General features: G+C 40.9%; 1 protein-coding gene across 1 annotated transcript; it reads right to left on the minus strand.

The window, feature by feature from the left end:
* Positions 1-4,423: 4,423 nt before the first annotated feature.
* Positions 4,424-17,601, minus strand: LOC143021402 (uncharacterized). Its single transcript, XM_076178837.1, has 13 exons — positions 17,456-17,601; positions 15,043-15,204; positions 14,788-14,880; positions 14,051-14,162; positions 13,556-13,683; positions 12,666-12,748; positions 8,601-8,712; positions 7,756-8,237; positions 7,177-7,393; positions 7,022-7,063; positions 6,761-6,870; positions 5,394-5,480; positions 4,424-4,688 (listed from the first exon to the last, which is right to left on the minus strand). Exons 2-13 carry the CDS (start codon positions 15,197-15,199, stop codon positions 4,584-4,586), a joined length of 1,728 nt encoding a protein of 575 aa, XP_076034952.1. The 5' UTR covers positions 15,200-15,204; positions 17,456-17,601; the 3' UTR covers positions 4,424-4,583.
* Between the last annotated feature and the right edge of the window lie 2,405 nt (positions 17,602-20,006).

The raw sequence follows: 20,006 nt of genomic DNA on the forward strand, positions 1-20,006 counted from the left end.
CGCACAACGTGCAGCTGGAGTGATCTCGGAGTCGACGACCGACCCAGCCCTCAGGAGGCGGCGGTAGGTCTGGTGAGCAGACTGCTCCTCCAGCTGCACCATTTGATTGTAGTGATCCGTCAGTGTAGAGGCGATGCGGAGCAGTGATGGAGGATGTTACCTGGGTAACATGTTCCAAGGCCAGCTGTAGTTGTAGAGGAGGTGGGTCACATTTTGCTGTAGGAGTGAAGCTAACCACAGGCGATGGTAGCGCCCACGGGGGAGGGCCTGAGGTTATGTCAGCTACTGGTACTTGTAAATCTAGGCTGCGAATGAAGGAGGAGATAGACTATAAGACGGCGACCAGGGGGCATGAGGGGGGGGGGCGGGCGGAGCGGGGCTGAGAGAAGCTCTGACCAGTGCTGTGAAGTGCGGTGAGAGGTGGGGAAAGTATATACACTAACTGTGAGGCAGGTGACGTTAGAATAAATCCTCTCAACTAGGGATGGAAGCCGTAATTCCCGTTGCATGTTGACAATTCTGGTAATCATTGGGCAACCGAGAATGATTCTCATGGCTTTATTCTGAAAAATCTCCAGTGGCTCTAAAACAGATCGAGGAAGTTGAATTAAGGCAGGGGAGAGGTAATCAACAACAGAGCGTATAAAAGTAATGTAGACAGTTCTGGCCACGGGGATGGAGATACCGGAAGAGTTGTTGGTGAGCCACGGGAGAGGCCGGAGCCGACGTTGGAGACGATCTAGCAGTTGACGAATTACGGGATGGGATTGACGCCGGGCAGGAAGAATTTCTGAGATTCGTACTGGTGCACCAAGGTAGCAGTACTGGGAGCTTAGTGGGATGATGCAGTCTCCAATCATGAACTCTGGCAGCGTGGCAGGAGGGCGGTAGGAGAAAATTCTGCTCTTCTGTGGGGGAAGCAACAAGGCCACAGTTAGCAGAAGCCTAGGAGAGAGAAGTAAGAAAAAGTTGTAGGTGTGTTGAGAAAGTAGAGTGAATACATAGATCATCTGCATAGCATGTAATTGTGACCTCAGGAATAGTGGGCAAAAACGTGAGGAGACGATGCATTAGTATATTGAAGAGAAATGGACTTAGTACCCCCCCCCCCCAATGGAAGAGAAGGCAGTAAGGGGAAGATGGACAGAATATTTTAGGGAGTTGCTAAATGTGAATGAGGATAGGGAGGGAAAGATAGTTGCAGTGGGAAATGCTAAGAAAATGACCGTGATGAGTGAGGAAAATGGAGAAAGGGACAAAAGGTAGGGAGGTGCTTAGAGTGAACTCTTTAAATGAAAAGGAAAGGAGTACAAGAAAAAGCTGAAGGAGGAGTGGGAGGGAGTGAAGGATAGAGTAGAGCTAGGTGTGGAGGAGGAATGGGGATAGTTCAAGGAGGGAGTCACAAAGTGTGCAAGGATGGTGTATGGAACAAGAAGGACAGGAGGAAATAGAAGGAAGGGTAGTGAATGGTGGGATGAGGAAACAAAGAAGATTGTAGAAGAGAAGAAGCGAGCTTTCACAGATTGGTTACAAAATAGGACGAGGGACATATGAGAGGTACAAAGAAAAGAAAAGAGAAGTAAAGCAAAAGGTAAAGGAGGCAAAGAGGAGAGCAGATGTGAAGTAGGGTAAGAGTATGACAGAACATTTTGAAAGTAATAAAAAGATGTTTTGGAAAGAAATTAAGAGAGGAAAAGGAGGCGAATCAAGTAGAGAAGAAAAGGTAAAAGGTCCAGATGGAGAGATGATAATGGAAGAGAAGGCAGTAAGGGGAAGATGAACAGAATATTTTAGGGAGTTGCTAAATGTGAAGGAGGATAGGGAGGGGAAGATAGTTGAAGTGGGAAATGCTAAGAAAATGAGAGTGATGAGTGAGGAAAATGGAGGAGAAATAGGGAAGGATGAAGTGAAGGCAGTTAAGATGATGAAAGCAGGTAATGCACCTGGTCTGGATGGATGCCATGCAGAATGTCTAAAAAAAGGAGGTACAGTGATGGTGGACTGGCTGGTGAGGTTATTTAATGTTTGTTGGAGAGAGGGTAGAGTGCCGGAGGACTGGAGGAGTGCATGTATAGTTCCACTTTACAAGGGAAAAGGGGACAAGTGTGAATGTAGTAGTTTCAGAGGGATTAGCTTGTTAAGTGTAGTTGGGAAGGCTTATGGGAGTATCTTGATTGAGAGGATTAGGAGAGGAACAGAAGGAGTAATTGGTGAGGAACAGTGTGGATTTAGGACAGGTAGAGGTTGTGTAGATCAGATTTTTGTGGTAAGACAAATATGTGAGAAAGCTATAGGAAAGGGGAAGGATGTTTTTTGGGCTTTTATGGATCTGGAAAAGGCTTACTATAGGATAGACAGAAAGGCACTGTGGGAGGTTATGCAGATATATGGGATAGGAGGAAAGCTTCTAGGAGCTGTCAAGAGTTTTTATGAGAGTAATAGAGCTCGTGTCAGGATTAGAAATGGAGAGAGTGAGTGGTTCGAGGTAAAGGTGGGACTTCGTCAAGGATGCGTTATGTCGCCCTGGCTGTTCAACTTATACATGGATGGGGTAGTGCGAGAGGTAAATGCAAGGGTAGTGGGTCAGGGATTGGAGATGGTTAAAGAAAATGGAGAAAAGTGGGAGGTGAGCCAGCTGTTGTTTGCGGACGACACTGCGCTTGTGGCAGGATCGGAGGAGGGACTGAGGAAGTTGGTGACAGAGTTTGGGAGAGTATGTGATAGAAGAAAGCTAAAGATAAATGTGGGTAAAAGTAAGGTGATGAGATGTACAAGGGGTGAAAGTGGCAGTAGACTGGAAGTGAGCATTCAGGGAGAGCGACTGGAGGAAGTGGATTGTTTTAGACAATTGGGTGCAAATGTGGCAGGAAAAGGTGGAGTGAAGGTGGAGGTAGAATGTAGATTGACAGAAGTGAGTAAATGCCTTGGTGGATTGAAGAGTGTAATGAGGAATAGACATTTGGGAATTGATGCTAAGAGGAGACTGTATGAAGGAGTGATTGTGCCAACAGCACTGTATGGGGCAAAAACATGGAACATAAGAGAGGAAGAGAGAAGGAGTTTGAATGTGTTTGAGATGAGGTGTCTGAGAAGTATGATGTGGGGTTACTAGGCTAGATAGAGTGAGAAATGAGGAGGTGAGGAGAAGAACGGGGATGGAAAGGGAGTTGGGAGATAGGGTTGATGAAAGAGTATTAGAATGGTTTGGACACATGGAAAGAATGAGTGAAGAAAGACTAGTAAAAGAGGTATGGAAGGCAGATGTGGAGGGAGTGAACATGAGGGGACGTCCTAGGATGAGGTGGGTGGATGGGGTAAAGGGGACTTTGGGGAAGAGGGGAATGTCTGTTGAGGAAGGACGGAAGAGGACAGAAGACAGGGGTGAATGGAGAATGGTTGTATATGGATGATGTTGTGATGCATGAGGTGGAATGGGCGTGGGGATGGGGGGTGAGGTAGTATGTGTGAGCAAAATTTGACGCAGCCCGAAGGGATTCCTCCCCGTCTTCTCCTTTTATGCATGGGGGGACGGAGAGGGAGGGGTCGCTGATTTAATGAAGTGGCCTTGCTGTGGATGTGCTGTGTCTTGCGACACTGCTTCTGACCCAGGGCAGTGGACAAGGTGCAGGGATGACCCGTCATTCAGGAGGTACTAAGATAAGAGGGAGGGTAGAGGTGTGTGGAGTGTTTTCAGGGATGGAATGGGTGGGAATGATTTTATGCCTTTTCCTTTTTGGCTACCTCCCTAGTAAGGGGGAAAAAGCCTTGGTATATGTATGTATGTATGTATGTATGTATGTATAGAAAATATAATGAGGCCAGTTTAGAGAGAATGTTACGAGTGGCATCCGGTGTCCTCTCCTCGTCGTCAGAACCAGAAAGCGAGTTTGGGTCCACTCGGCGATTTTTACTCTGAGACAGGGAGGCCTCCATGGCCTTTGTCTCGGCGGGGTTGGGTTTACCACAGTCTTGCGATGCCCTATGAGCTCAACCTATGCCAGTGCGCTAGGGTGAGCGAAAAAAACGGAAATGTGGGTACCTCCATGAATCCAGTTCCAGCAATGTTGTAGTGCAAACGCGTTATATGAGGACATAAAAGTTGGCAGAGCGAGATTCCAGAAGGAGATGGGAATGTGCTCGCTAACAGACTAGAGACTCCGTGTCCTGCTCACACAAGAGCGAGCGGGCATATGGGGAAGAGGAGAGTGACGAGAGAAGTGGGTGGGAATCAAACGAATATGACAGAAGGAATATGAGAACGTTTACAAGGAACACTTAGCTTCGATTCGTACAATATATGGAGATGCAAAATAGAAGAAATTGAAAAATGGATAAGACGTGTAATAAGCTTTTACCGAAGTTTTCAGCACCATGTCCTACAGGAACTTTCTGAGTTCAGTTGGAAAAATAAAGGTTTAAGAAATAGTGGAGTACATTTTAATTGTTATAAGAAGGTAGTGATGTACACATATATTAACGCTGTCGCGTACTCTGAAGATTTAACATGCAGGCACCTCCAATGTTTTGTTCTCAATGATCTTTCATTATTTCATTGTCATGTGGAATCGCCGGGCAAGAAGGACTCAGTAGTGTCTTTCTTCTGATTTCAAGTCAACCAGATATTCGCTCTTCTCCCAGAGTTTCCTCGCTAGTGCCAGATCATTGGAAAGTGGTGATGAATCTATAACCTGTAAAGAAAATAAACACTAAATCTATAAATGAATTCAGATTGTTAGAACACACATAATCTTCAAATACTTTAACGGTAATCGTATACTGATTTTTGCAGAGAATATGTGGGATTTTGCAAAAATCCTCTCTTTACTATTGTGACCATATAAAAATTAGTGAAGAGGACGCCCAAGAAGAACTCCATTGGAACACCGTGTATTTGGACATACATATTATCATCGAGTCCATAAAACGGAACTTCCTAAGGTCACGCACAAAGTAGAGAAAGTAACGTGTCTTCAGGAGTATTTGTCGTGATATATTCTTCTACAAATAATGTCGATGGTCTCATCCACAGATACATGGGTAAAGAGATTGAACACATATATCTGTCGTGGTAGACTTTTCTGCAAATAATGATGATAGTCTCATCTACAGATTCATGGATGAAGAGATAAAACACATCCATGGAACCGATTAAGTCCGAAGGTCGTGTTAATCTTAAAATGGTTTTGTGTGTGTGTGTGTGTGTGTGTGTGTGTGTGTGTGTGTGTGTGTGTGTGTGTGTGTGTGTGTGTGTGTGTGTGTGTGTGTGTGTGTGTGTGTGCGTGCATATGTATGCGTGTGTGTGTGTTCTTGTGCGTGCATTTGCACAGTATATGTACACGTGCATGCGAGCACAGGCAGATATATACACATATACAAACACAAATATCACCTACTTTGCAGTTCTCATAGAATTCTCCTTTTGTTTCTGCTTCTTCAGAAACGGCGACATGGATAATGGTCTGCGCACCTTCCAACGGAGTCTGAAACATGTTTATTTAAACAATCATATCTGAGCAAAGAATCATGTGAAAATAAAAGAGCTGTAAAGCACCAATGGCGTTCGGCTAATAATCAGTGACATATTCGGGGGTACAGAGTGGCTACAATTACAGTTCATGCTTCATACACACACACACACACACATATATATGTATATATATATATATATATGTAAATATAATATATACATATATATATATATATATATATACACACACACTAAATGGTCATCTTTTCTTATTTCTCTTCCATTTTCTTGGTATCAACGAGAAGGGGAGAATCTGTCACCTTGGGACTGTGCTGTTATTCACGTAGACATACTTGGTCACGTGTAATGTGAATGTGACTGGTATATAGAGTGTTAAGGATTTACATGTTATATGAGGGCTACACTAATAAGAAACACTGTTAACTTGTGTCATCTATGCAAGAGTGACCACTGGTAGAAATAAACAAAACAAAGCGATTTTGTATATTGCATCTTCAGTTTAAAGTACATAGAAAAGGAGGATTACAGCATTATATATATGCGTCCGTAGACGGAAAGCGAAAACGCTATTCACCCACGTAGGACGTCTTAGTCACTTGGGGACCCCGTGGAGATATATTCTTAATAACATAACACCTGTACCTTATGTGTCCCCACGTGAGCCCCAAGGAGTCCCAACATGATTCCACGGGTTCCTCCAAGCAATTATGGCGTCCCTACGTCACTCAAGGGGATCTTCAAGCAACCATAACGTCCAATGTGATCGAACAGTGTTTCCGCATTCCTTCTGCGGACGTATATATTCGTACTGCTGTAATACTCATTTTCTGTGTAATTTGCACTGAAGATATAGTATGCGAGACCACTTTGCTTTGTTTGGTTTTCTTTACCGGTGGTCACTCTTGTATAACTGAACACAAAGTTACAAGTGTTTCTTATAAACAATATATATAGTAGTTAGTTAGGGCAGGATAGATAAGATGGGGAGAGGGAGGGAGGGGGGATTTGAGGGTTGAGTGGAAGGAAAGAAGGATATATATATATATATATATATATATATATATATATATATATATATATATATATATATATATATATATATATATATATATAATATATATAGATAGATAGATAGATAGGTATGACACTAAAGATATTACCAATTCTGAAATATTTCAAAGCAAGTACCTGTTCCTAAAATGTTGCAAGCATTTCCAACGTATTCATTTTACTTCTCAGTATATGGAGTCACATCGTAGGCAAACATCTTACCTTTGAAAACTTTGAAACTGCACCATAAAATAACCAAGTAATCTCCCAACTCCCTTTAGCGAATATTTCAGTGCCTACAAATCCCGGGCAGAGAGCGTTGCATGAGATCCCTGGAAAAAAAATATATATATATAAAAAATAATAATAATGAATAAATAAATAAAAAATTATCATAAAGACCATTATAGTCACCCCTCTTTTTTATGATTTCTCAGGTTCTCATTGAAAGATATCTCATTTATATAGTATCTCAAACTTAACTCAGTTTATGAAGTGTGTAAAAGTAAATTATCACAAGGCCCTCTGATGTTCGGACATTTCACTTCCTCTGGTGAGTCCTGCAGTATTTAAGGAGCGCATCAGAGCTTGCTCGATGACTAGGTCGCAACCCAGGCCTGCCCAGTACTGATCAGTACGCCGTACAACATGCAAGCCATTCATAAATCTATGGAACACTGATGGCATATCATGTTCCAGAGTGGTCATTGACTGGAGGTAAAGGTAGGCGGACTTCACATAGTTCCCATGCCCAGCAGCTGCAAAAATGGCCAAACATTGGGCTACAGCATGAAGGTGCATCAGCCAGGATCCTGTACGATCGTCCTCGATAAGCTCCCTTGCAATTCCTACCATCTGTTGGTAATTCAGCCATAGTCTACTGGTGCGAGAGTGAGCGGATAATTAATTTCTTTTGGTGGACAATTTCACTAAGGCAGGTAGAAGTGATGACCGAATTCAAGTCACTGTTCCCTGTCAGTGACCGAGCATACAACTGCTCAAGTTCTTGCAACAGATCTGCAAAACCGGGATGGTCGCAAAGTACTTTGTCTGCAACTCGTTTTGTAAGACATTGATCAAGGAGGAGATGGCCACGAACTGCGCGCTGAACTGCCTTTCCAGTTATGATGACTGTGTTGCACAGCATTGTCACCGTAAATTGTTCCCAAGATCTCTTTGATTCCACTCCCATCCAACAACGTTCCTATGGCACCCACAAGATTCATCAATGTGTGGAAGCTCCCGAGCATCAGGACAACATCTCGAACCGGGCTGTCTTGAGGCACCTCGTGTTTGATTTCTGACGCTTTCCAGTAGAGTGGCTGATCGAATGTAACAACTGCAGCGGACCGGTGTTTATCAGCAAGGTTGCACAGATACTCAAGAGTGGAGAAGATGCATGACTTGTCTCCGGAATACATGTCAATTATGGGCAGGAAGATTACCGAAGACGACCCCGGATGATCACAGTCTTTGTGTAACATGTGCATCATTCCATTCCAGCTCGGTGCAGGCTGTCTGAAGCGTAAAGACATCTCCCACAATACATCAACCCGATGGTCAATGGCGTCGAGAAATGGCAAGGGCTTGAATTTTATGTTTCGGCGAGTGTCTTTTGCGAAATGGTATTCCCTTACATCAACTCTGCATTGTTCAACTATCTCCAAGGCCGCAGTCTTCCGTCTGAAATGCGAGTCGCCTTTAACATTTTATAGCTTTGGCGGTCATATTCTTTAACGTCACATTTGGACCCTTCGTGGTAATCCTATTTTGGTAAACTTTTAGTATGTTTTTCCCTACATGTAATACTACAAAAAAATAAAAAATAAAAAAAAAATAAAACGCTTTCTTGGAATTTGTTCAGGGTAAAGGTTTTTTTTCGTATTTTGACTGGAGTAATATATATATATATATATATATATATATATATATATATATATATATATATGTGTGTGTGTGTGTGTGTGTGTGTGTGTGTGTGTGTGTGTGTGTGTGTGTGTGTGTGTGTGTGTGTGTGTGTGTGTATGTGTATTGTGAGATACAATAGTACACAAAGACTTACCTGCTCCTTCAAGGTATTGACTTAGCTGTTTGGTGAACAAAACGTTACATAACTTGCTGTAACAATATGTTTTCTCACTTCCGGGGTAAGAATTCTTCTTCATGTTCAGGTTCTGCCACAAAAAAAAGAGAAAAACGATCAATACACACACACACACACACATACACATACACACACATATATATACACACACACTTATATATATATATATATATATATATATATATATATATATATATATATATATATATTTAAGATTATTTCAGACAAATGAGAGAGAATGCGGGTGGGGAAGGGCAAACGAAGATGTGTTAGGAATAGAGTTTATTGCCCTAACGTTGCGACCAACTTGGTCTTCTTCAGAGGACTACAGCATTACAGACGGATCACAATTCTTATATTCGTAGTGAGAGGGAACCCGCCAAGGTATGAGCGTCATGTTTTCCCTTTGGCTAACGATTTAATTATTAGGACACTTGCTGCTTTCGAGAGGCATTTAAATCCGTCTCTGTCGTTGTTGTTCTTGTTGGCGGCGATATGTGCAGCTTCCACAGTTTTTCTCATTTTCTTCTCAAATCCCTCGTGTAGAATTTCTGCGTTGTTCCAATCAGGTAGATGTCCACATTTGTCCAGGTGACGAACCAGGGAGTTAGATGTTCTATGAGCCCTGAGATCGTTTTTGTGCTCATTCAAGCGTTTATTGAACCCTCGACCTGACTCACCGAAATAAGATGATGGACAACCGTTGCATGGAATACGGTAAATGACACTGAGATTATTACGCATATTATTATGTTTCTTAAATATTTTTCCTATTTTATTGGAAGATATTTTTGCTATATTTATTCCACCTTTTAACAAATAATCATCAATAGCTATGGTGTTTGTAGAATTAGGGACAGAAATAAAATGAGACTTATCCTTTCCCGGGGTCCGGACGTTTGAGCCATCGTAGATCTTCTTGGCTTTCCTCGTTGTCCTGGTGATCAAACCTCCGGGGTATTTCAGCTTCCTAAAGGTATTCTTGATGTAAGTAAGTTCATCCTCTAGGAATTCTTCACTGCAGATACGAAAAGCTCTGAGAAAGAAACCTATTAGAAGTGCAGTGAAGAATTCCTAGAGGATGAACTTACTTACATCAAGAATACCTTTAGGAAGCTGAAATACCCCGGAGGTTTGATCACCAGGACAACGAGGAAAGCCAAGAAGATCTACGATGGCTCAAACGTCCGGACCCCGGGAAAGGATAAGTCTCATTTTATTTCTGTCCCTAATTCTACAAACACCATAGCTATTGATGATTATTTGTTAAAAGGTGGAATAAATATAGCAAAAATATCTTCCAATAAAATAGGAAAAATATTTAAGAAACATAATAATATGCGTAATAATCTCAGTGTCATTTACCGTATTCCATGCAACGGTTGTCCATCATCTTATTTCGGTGAGTCAGGTCGAGGGTTCAATAAACGCTTGAATGAGCACAAAAACGATCTCAGGGCTCATAGAACATCTAACTCCCTGGTTCGTCACCTGGACAAATGTGGACATCTACCTGATTGGAACAACGCAGAAATTCTACACGAGGGATTTGAGAAGAAAATGAGAAAAACTGTGGAAGCTGCACATATCGCCGCCAACAAGAACAACAACGACAGAGACGGATTTAAATGCCTCTCGAAAGCAGCAAGTGTCCTAATAATTAAATCGTTAGCCAAAGGGAAAACATGACGCTCATACCTTGGCGGGTTCCCTCTCACTACGAATATAAGAATTGTGATCCGTCTGTAATGCTGTAGTCCTCTGAAGAAGACCAAGTTGGTCGCAACGTTAGGGCAATAAACTCTATTCCTAACACATCTTCGTTTGCCCTTCCCCACCCGCATTCTCTCTCATATATATATATATATATAATATACATATATATGATATACATATATATAAAATACATATATATAAGTATATATATATATGTGTATATATATATATGTATATATAGATATATATATATATATATATATATATATACATAAAATATATATCTGAAGAGAATCACCAGTGACGGTGATGTCGATCAAATAATTCCGACTGTCGTCCCCGGATTCGAACAGGGCTTGTGAAATCTCACTGCCGTCGTCTTACAGTCGGTAAGGCGACGGCAGTGAGATTTCACGAGCCCGGTTCGAATCCGGGGACGACAGTCGGAATTATTATATATATGGTTGGGAAGTGTGGAGTTCCAGGAAAGAATCGTAGTGGAGAGTTGATGGTGGAAATGTGTCTAGAAAGAGACTTGATGATAGCAAATACAGTGTTTCGGAAGAAAGTCAAGCATAAGTACACATGGGAGAGGGTGGTGGAGGGAAGGGTGGTAGATAGAGCGCTAATGGATTATGTAGTGGTAAATAGGATTATGATAGGAAGAGTTAAGGATGTACATGTGCTAAGGGGAGAGGGTGGGGGAATATCAGATCATTTTTTGGTGGAAGGTAAGTTGAGAGTGGAGGATAGATGGAGAAGGAGGAAAGGGACAAAAGGTAGGGAGGTTCTTAGAGTGAACTCCTTGAATGAAAAGGAAAAGGAGAAGGAGTACGAAAAGAAGCTGAAGGAAGAGTGGGAGGGAGTAAAGGATGGAGCAGAGATGGGTGTGGAGGAGGAATGGGGATGGTTCAAGGAGGGAGTCTTAAAGTGTGCAAGGATGGTGTGTGGAACAAGAAGGTCAGGGGGAAATAGAAGAAAGGGTAGTGAATGGTGGGATGAGGAAACAGAAAAGGTTGTAGAAGAGAAGAAGCGAGCATTCACAGATTGGTTACAAAAGAGGACGGGGGAGTCATATGAGACGTACAAAGAAAAGAAAAGAGAAGTAAAGCAAAAGGTAAAGGAGGCAAAGAGGAGAGCAGATGTGAAATGGGGTAGGAGTATGACAGAAAATTTTGAAAGTAATAAAAAGATGTTTTGGAAAGAAATTAAGAGAGGAAGAGGAGGCGAATCAAGTAGGGAAGAAAAGGTAAAAGGTACAGATGGAGAGATGATAATGGAAGAGAGGGCAGTAAGGGGAAGATGGGCAGAATATTTTAGGGAGTTGCTCTACTGGACAATTGCCGATTTTCAATTTAATAAACTCGCCTGGCATTTGCTGACTTCCCGACCCTGATCGAACCATTTTTTGGCAATCAATTCGACAGACTCGCCCGGTGTTTATTGACATCCCCATACAATTTGAGCCAGCTTCTGGAGATAACTTGAAATTTTTGCCTGGCGCTTGTTGGAATCTCATCCCTACTCCACCAGTTGCTGGTTTGTACGTTTACAATTTTATGGCGTTTGTTGACACCTTGGCCCTCATCAAGCTAGATTCTGGTTTTGAATCCGAAGGAATTACCTAGCCTTCAGTGAAATCCCGATCTTACTCATACCACTTTCTTTCGAAAATTCGAGAGACTCGTCTGGTACTTGGTGACATCCTGACTACTAAGAATAATAGTTTTTGGCTTTAAACTCGACAAACTTGTCTGGTGTTTGTTGATATTCCTACTAAACTTGATTTAATTTCTGGTTTTCAAAGAGGACAAACGCAGAGTATGGGACTCAGTGTATTTAACCCATTCAACTCCGATGACAAGATGTCTTGTCATTTGGTCAAATAAAACAAAAAATCATAAAACACCAAAATGTTTGATCAAACACCAGAAAAATATGACGTCAGTCCTCGCTTCGCTCGCAGCGAAGCGAGGACTGACGTCATATTTTTCTGGTGTTTGATCAAACATTTTGGTGTTTTATGATTTTTTGTTTTATTTGACCAAATGACAAGACATCTTGTCATCGGAGTTGAATGGGTTAACCTTTCGCCAAGCAGGGCTTCTTCAGAAATAACATAGTGGACAAACATCTGACTCCTTGTATACCCCAAGCTTGAGGCAGAAACACAATTCTGATGAAGAAGTATCAAGCAATTTTCGCAAGTTGTGTTTACACCAATTTCATGTTCGTTGATGCACTGACCTTACTCAAACCAGTTTCAGCAGCTCAGTGCAGGTCATGATACTGAAAATAATATCTTACGTCAATATCGAAGCCCTCATCTACCACATGAGCCATTGAAGCAACGACCACGATGCGGCTGGGTGAGTTCTTTTTCATGAGGTCTGAAAGAAAAGGTTTTATACTGCAAATATAGAAATCAACAACCGAGTACAATACGTACACAAGTATGTATTTCAGCCATATTTCGAGTGTATTCATTTTGACATTCAAGTGTATCTAATACATACATATCACATGGAGACACATAGGTACTGAATTCCTGTACAAAACTAACAGAGATACAATATATGAGGAATATGAGAATTCCAAGGACGAAGTGCATCGAGAAAAGTCTGGAGTCCCAGCTAGCAGAGCGGTGCACTGATGCTGGACGAGAATCGAATACGGATCGCTGAATTAGCGGTCGAAAGTCGTACTACCACACCATTTAGTCGCGCGCGCGCGTGTGTGTGTGCATGTGTGTGGAAATTTGCCTTACGAAGAGAGGCTTAGGCACCTAAACTTACACTCTCTGGAAAGACGCAGAGTGCGGGGTGATCTAATAGAAGTGTTCAAGTGGATCAAAGGCTATAACAAGGGTGATGCAAACAAGGTCATCATAATAAAACAACAGGGCAGGACTCGCAGTAATGGGTATAAACTGGACAAATTTAGATTTAAGAAGGAAATAGGCAAGAATTGGTTTACAAATAGGGTGGTCGATGAATGGAATAAACTTAGTAACCACGTAGTAAGCGCTGAAACTATCAGTTGTTTTAAAAAACGATTAGACAACTTTATGGATGGGGACGACAGGTGGTGATGGATACGGAGCTGCCTAGTGTAGGCCTTATGGTCTTTTGCAGTCTCCTTTATTTCTTATGTTCTTATGTTCTTATGTTCTTATGATTCCCCCTCAAGATTCTTACCAAGTAGAATATTAGTTAGAAGAAAGTGACCCAAGTGATTCGTTGCAATCGTTATCTCGTTGCCCTCATCTGTAAAGGTCAGTTTCGAAGGTCCAATTATTCCTGCGTTCAGTATGAGAACATCCAGCCTGCAGAGGAGAGAGGTAAGACAGGGAAAACAATATACACTAGACCAGTCGTACTTTCAACCTCGTAATCTGATTATAATTGCACTGCTATTTATCTGGAAATAGAGAAACTACAATGTTGTCCAAGAACTTTTGATTCGAGTTACAAACTTTGATATGATTTTTTTACATACCTTTGCGATAGAAGGAATAGAATTTTAAGAGGTATTTACCGATACAAAAGGGGTTGCTTCATGGTGTATAAAATTTTAGATACCAAAGGATTGCCACGCAGATTACACTGATACCATTGTGGTAGTTAGAATACTATGTAAAAGGCCATGCGGAAGGAATTACCTGTTCCTCTGCACACACAATCATGCCTCACCTCTTCTCATTTTTGAGAAAGTTTTTAGCAAATTTCCTAACGGAGGCCATGGAAGAGGTGTCCAGCAACTGCACCTCCACCAAGTTGTTGCCTGTGGCTTCCCGGATCTCCTCTACATACGATGAAAAAGTGATGAAATAAACATGTTATAAAGTAATATGTATTAAGTTAAAGATCATACGTGGGTATATGTTTATTATGATTGGGCTAAAATATAGTATTACATAATAAGTGATACTAGAACATAGTAGGAATACAAAAATATGTGAATTAGAATAGTTATAATTATAAGTGTGTGTATTCACCTCCTCGGATCTGCTGCAGCCTCTTTTCGAGACAGCCAGACACCACCCTACGGCAGTGAGCTCAGAGCTCATTATTAGCAGATCTCTGGGTAGGTCTGAGACCACTCACACTCCACACACCGGGAATGCAAGGTCACAACTCCTTGACTAACGTCCCGTACCTACTCGCTGCTAGGTGAACAGGGGCTACACGTGAAAGGAGACAAACCCAACTTGTCTCCGCCCGGCCGGGGAATCGAACCCCGGTTCTCCGGCTTGTGAGGCCAGTGCCTTACCAATCCGCCACCGGGTGTGTGTGTGTGTGTGTGTGTGTGTGTGTGTGTGTGTGTGTGTGTGTGTGTGTGTGTTTAAGGCAATGCAAAATAGACAGAAAAAAGAAACGTGCGAAACAAGAGCATTACATCGAGAAATAAGTGGTATGCTTTCCCTTACCTAAAACCTTGGTGGCTTTTTGTAGGTTTCTGCAAGCCATGATGACACGAGCACCTCTTCGGGCCAGGTCCAGAGCCGTCTCCTTCCCAAGACCTTTCAGTTTGGGGGATACAAAAAATGGAAATACCGTACTTGTAATGTAGTGTTTCAAATTAACAACAAAAAATCAAATTAGATACAATCTTTTTGAAGCCCTATAGGATGTGAGCCAAGGCTGCGGCCGATTTCACACTTCCAAAAAGAGTCTTAACTTACCTGCAGAGGCCCCCGTGATAAGCACGACTTTTCCCTCCATGGAGGCTTGGGAGGTACACCAGCCAATCACTCGTCGATATTTCCGTCCTTTGTGAACCACATAAAGCCCCAGCATCACCACTAAACATCCTGTTATGTACAGGAGCACTTGCCACATTGTGCCTGGAACAAATACATACAATTAATCTTAACTAGCCGACCCATTCCTGGGAATTCCACGAATACCAGTTGAGTGATACACCGCGTCTAGCAACTCACATTGAAGTTGATTTTTTATACTTATAATTTTTTATGCCGGACTGTTTTGAAATTCTAATCGATTTGAAGGTTCTTTGTACTAAATCCATCAACATTCACTGAGGTCCGTTAGACTGTTTTCGCTACACTTTCTTTAATAAGTAATGTAGAATATATAATCATTCAATTATCAACATTCGGTGGTAACTCCACAGTACTTTGACACAGATCACTGGCTTCATTTAGGTAGTTGGAACCTCCCCGAAAATTATGCTTCAAGCCATGATACTTGGGATGTTGTCAATTCATCTTTTTTTTTCCTCTAATAAGTTTTGACTGGACTCTGAAAGATATCTATGCACTTAAAATTTATAAGCGAACCCATAAAACACCTTGGTTCAGTGGGTTAGTGTTTTGTTGAGCAGGAAATCTCGCTAATAATCATGGTGATACATTTGAGGAAACAGTTCCTCAACGCCACGTCTTGTATTGCAATAGCGGTGTTTCGCCGTAAAGAAAGCCAAAGCTGCTTTGATAACATCGTCGTCAATTTGGGGCATACGCCAGGAAGCGCGTTGCTTCACTCACACGACGGCACAAGTCCCCACAATCTGAGCAAGCTCTCATGCAGGCACCCTTCCCACTCCAAACAACTCTCGATAAGTTTGATGAACTTGCTCCATGAATTCTGTGGACGTCCCCTTCGTCTCCTCTTCCGTCGAGGGTTGTCTCTCTTGTGGGGATAACGCTGAATAGGATCAACATCAGGGAAATGCGGCACATGCCTATATACCAGGAGTTTACATTCACGCATTGTGCTGGTAACTGACCTAAACTGAGTCTCACAACAGTCTCTACTTTAATACGAAGTCATACCAAAGACATCGGGATGTTTCTTCAGGTCAGCGTTCTTTGTCCATGTTTCACAGCCGTATAGCAAGACAGGGAAACAAGTGACCTGAAGATTCGAATCTTATTCCTCCTGCATAGATAACGACAACGCTATATATTCTGGTTGAGAGTCCATAACACACTGGATACTGCTAGCCCTTCGCGTGATAAGATATGTACCTATTTGCTTGTATTTATTCAAATAAAGAATTTTTATTCACTCTGTACTCACAATTTACAACTTAGAAATTATACATATTAGCAGTGTCCAGGATCTCTTCCTAACTGTACTGTTGCTCCGAGAAAAGAAATATTTGCGTAACATGCAAATATCAGCGCATCAGTTATCTAATGACAAAAAATGGCTATCAAACAACAATAAAACAACGGGATGTGAAATTTGCACTGATACAGTTGAAGACACGATTGTGTAAACATGTAATAGTCAAAAGCAAGATCTAAGAATATAAGGTCTAACCACTTCCGACCGAATTTCGAGGGAGTTGGCGCAGCGAGCCCGTGAACGTCACTTGGCTGTTCAAAGTGGGGTTAGCGGGTCCTATAGCTGTCAGTTGAAGTTGGTCCGTCGTTCGAAAATGACGTCGCCTTCGCTCGCACCGCTCCACTCAATTATTTATATTCTGACAAATATTATATAAAATATATATATATAATATATATAAAATATTATAGTTCCTGTCTATATATATGAATATATAATATATATGATATATAATATATATGATATATAATATATATATATAATATATAAAATATTATAGTTCCTGTCTTCCTTGGCGTTTCACAGTTTTCTTCAATGTATCACAAAGAGAAAATGGACGCATCTAAATGACGTCAGAAGCTGCGCAGAACTACCCCAGCGATTAGACCTGTTTACTTAGACCTTGGTCTAAAGTCATTGCAAAGAAACTTCGTTTTTTTCAGTTTATCATATAACAAATAGAGGATCTCATTCGAATATAGGTTTTCTAAGAATGCGACAAAAATGCACTTCTCAAATTACGCGTTACAGTTTTCACTCACAGATTTTTCAAACCAAGAGGAAATGAGACCTATTTTACAAAACATAAAAGCCAAATATTCACATCACACTTGCAAGCTGTCCTTGAATAGAGACAATGTCAAATTCAAGTGGTTGGCACCATCCTCGACTTTTTATTGTTGTCTACACCACCACCACGTCTATAACCAAGATCGAGAGAAAGTGTGGTCTGTCTATCTTGTAACAAACTACGACACTGAGAGGAATCAAGCGAAAACTTACGTTGCTTAGACAAGTTTGTTGCCCCTGCAAACAGCAACTGAGAGAGAAACGACCTTCAAGAGTAACTGATTCAGTCCTGCAGTTCGGAGTGGTTGCCGTCAATGTCACAAATTTTAATAATTTTACGTACAAAGTTGCGGACAAATGCTACGGTTTCTCTTGTCCTCGATCCCAAAAGAAATTATATTCGATACGTTAAGCAAATACAAACCATGTAGTATAAGTTAGATAATAGTTTGAACGTTAATCATAAACAGCAGGAAATATCAGGCAACTGCTAAGCATCGGCGTCACCTCAGTCCATGCCCGCGATAAGTCCAACACGCCACGCATATGTGAATCATAATTTCATTCAGCTGAGCGCCAGGAAAGGTGGATTTCTGTTTGCTTTTTAAGGCTACCCTTCACAGATTTCAGTTTACAATTTGGTAGTATGCGAGCTTGGCCTTTGTAGTCGTACGTACATGCGCTGATGCCATATGTATTTCATGTGCATTCAAGTATACTTGTATAAGTGTCACCTATAAGAATTTTAGCATGTATATGCCCATATATATATATATATATATATATATATATATTATATATTATATATATATATATATATATATATATATCACTAGTGAGAAATGTAGTAATACATTTGTAAATCACATCTAATATCACAGTCGGACGAAAGAAAGAGTTGAGTAAGCGAAACTACATATTTCGATAGCTAACTACATTCAAAATATATATACATATATGTATATATATATATATATATATTATATATATATGTGTGTGTGTGTGTGTGTGTGTGTGTGTGTGTGTGTGTGTGTGTGTGTGTGTGAGTGTGTGTGTGTGTTTCCCCTATGTCACATATATCAATATATCTGATATAGTTCTCTATATTATTATAAGTAACAGTGACACCTGGCAACAAACGATGTCAGAGGAAGTCCCCAGACTAACATTAGAACGTAGGAGACTGCAAGAGACCATAAGGCCTACACTAGGCAGTTCCATGTCCATTACCACCTGTCATCCCCATCCATAAAGTTGTCTAACCGTTTCTTAAAACAACCGATAGTTTCATTGCTGCTCATAACTAACGTGTTCGTTCATGTTGAAGCTTCTGTATGGCGAAGCGATTTGAGAGTGGACCTCTATTTCATGTTTTTACTGCCTTTGATTTACATAAAAAATAATAAAGCAATATATTAGAAATGTAAACATATATAAAATATATATATATATACATAGAAAGAGAGAGAGAGAGAGGGAGAGAGTTCTTGACTTCAGACATTTCGCCTCATTCTATATACTGTAGTAGTTCCCAATCGGTAGCCCACAGAAAAAAATGTCAAAGATGATATAGAGTATTTAGTGTATTTGACACAGAAATATTTATCGATTTTTGCTAGTTTGATCTATTTTGTCATTGCAGGAGGCTACCAGTGGGAACGTGGCTGAGAATAAGACAGGTTGGAAGCCAATGCTTTGTAGTGGTAGTACAGGGCAGGATAGGTAAGAGGGGGGAGAGGGGCGGGATTTGGAGGTTTAGTGCAATGAGAGAATGATATGGAAGTAAGTTAGAGTTGTGATAGGTGGGAGGCAGACCCACTCAATTGACCCGTTGCTTTGGAGCAGATAGAGGTTGTTCTAACACTGGCCAAGTGGTGACCTTCAGGTACATTGGTGTAAAAAGTCTGTGACATTTTAGTTATCTTGAGCAGAAAGGAAAAGGGCCTTATCTATCCGTCTTTATCTTTCAAAGCTTGACCTGTTATGACAAAAATTTCGATTTTCCTTTCATCTTGGTTTCGACGCTTTCATGAATGTTTTGGAGTCTACAGCGATAATTGAGGAAAGTGGGATTGGGTGTGTCTTCGTTAAGTGTTGTTCATTCCATGGCTCGCTCTGTGAATCTGTTAGTTGTGTGAGTCGTTTTTCTGGCGTGTTCTAGAATTGAAATACTAGTTTGTTTTGCTAAATTGATAAATCCTCCTCCATGGTTCAATTAATTCTTAGTTGAAATATACGCTGATTCTATCATTCTAGTGAATTTATCAAAACCTTTATGCAGCACTTCAGCTCCTCTCCAGTTTGGTAAATGATCGAATTTTTTCGCATGAACTACTGAAGAATTAGATGTCCTATGTCCTTTTATGTCGGTTTTATGTTCTTTTATCTAATCCCCTTGATGACTTGCCATAATATGCCATAGTGCAACTATTGCACGGGATTTTGTATACGATGGCACAATGGCATATTATGGCGAGTCATCAAGGGGATTTTATAAAAAAAATTATGATCATATTAAAGCCATAAAAGCACATAAAACCTCTAATTCTTTAGTACTTTTTGTGGAAAAATTCGATCAGTTACCAAACTGGAACGGAGTTGAAGTGCTGCATAAAGGTTTTGATAAATTCACTAGAGGAATTGTAGAATCAGCATAAACTTCAACTAAGAATTCATCGAGCCATCGAGGAGGATTCATTAACTTAGCAAAACAAACTAGTATCTTAATTCTAGAACACGCCAGAAAAACGACCTTTCCCAAGTA

This window comes from Oratosquilla oratoria, chromosome 42 (genome assembly GCF_046742065.1).
Source record: "Oratosquilla oratoria isolate Oo_2021 chromosome 42, ASM4674206v1, whole genome shotgun sequence".
NCBI lineage: Eukaryota > Metazoa > Arthropoda > Malacostraca > Stomatopoda > Squillidae > Oratosquilla > Oratosquilla oratoria.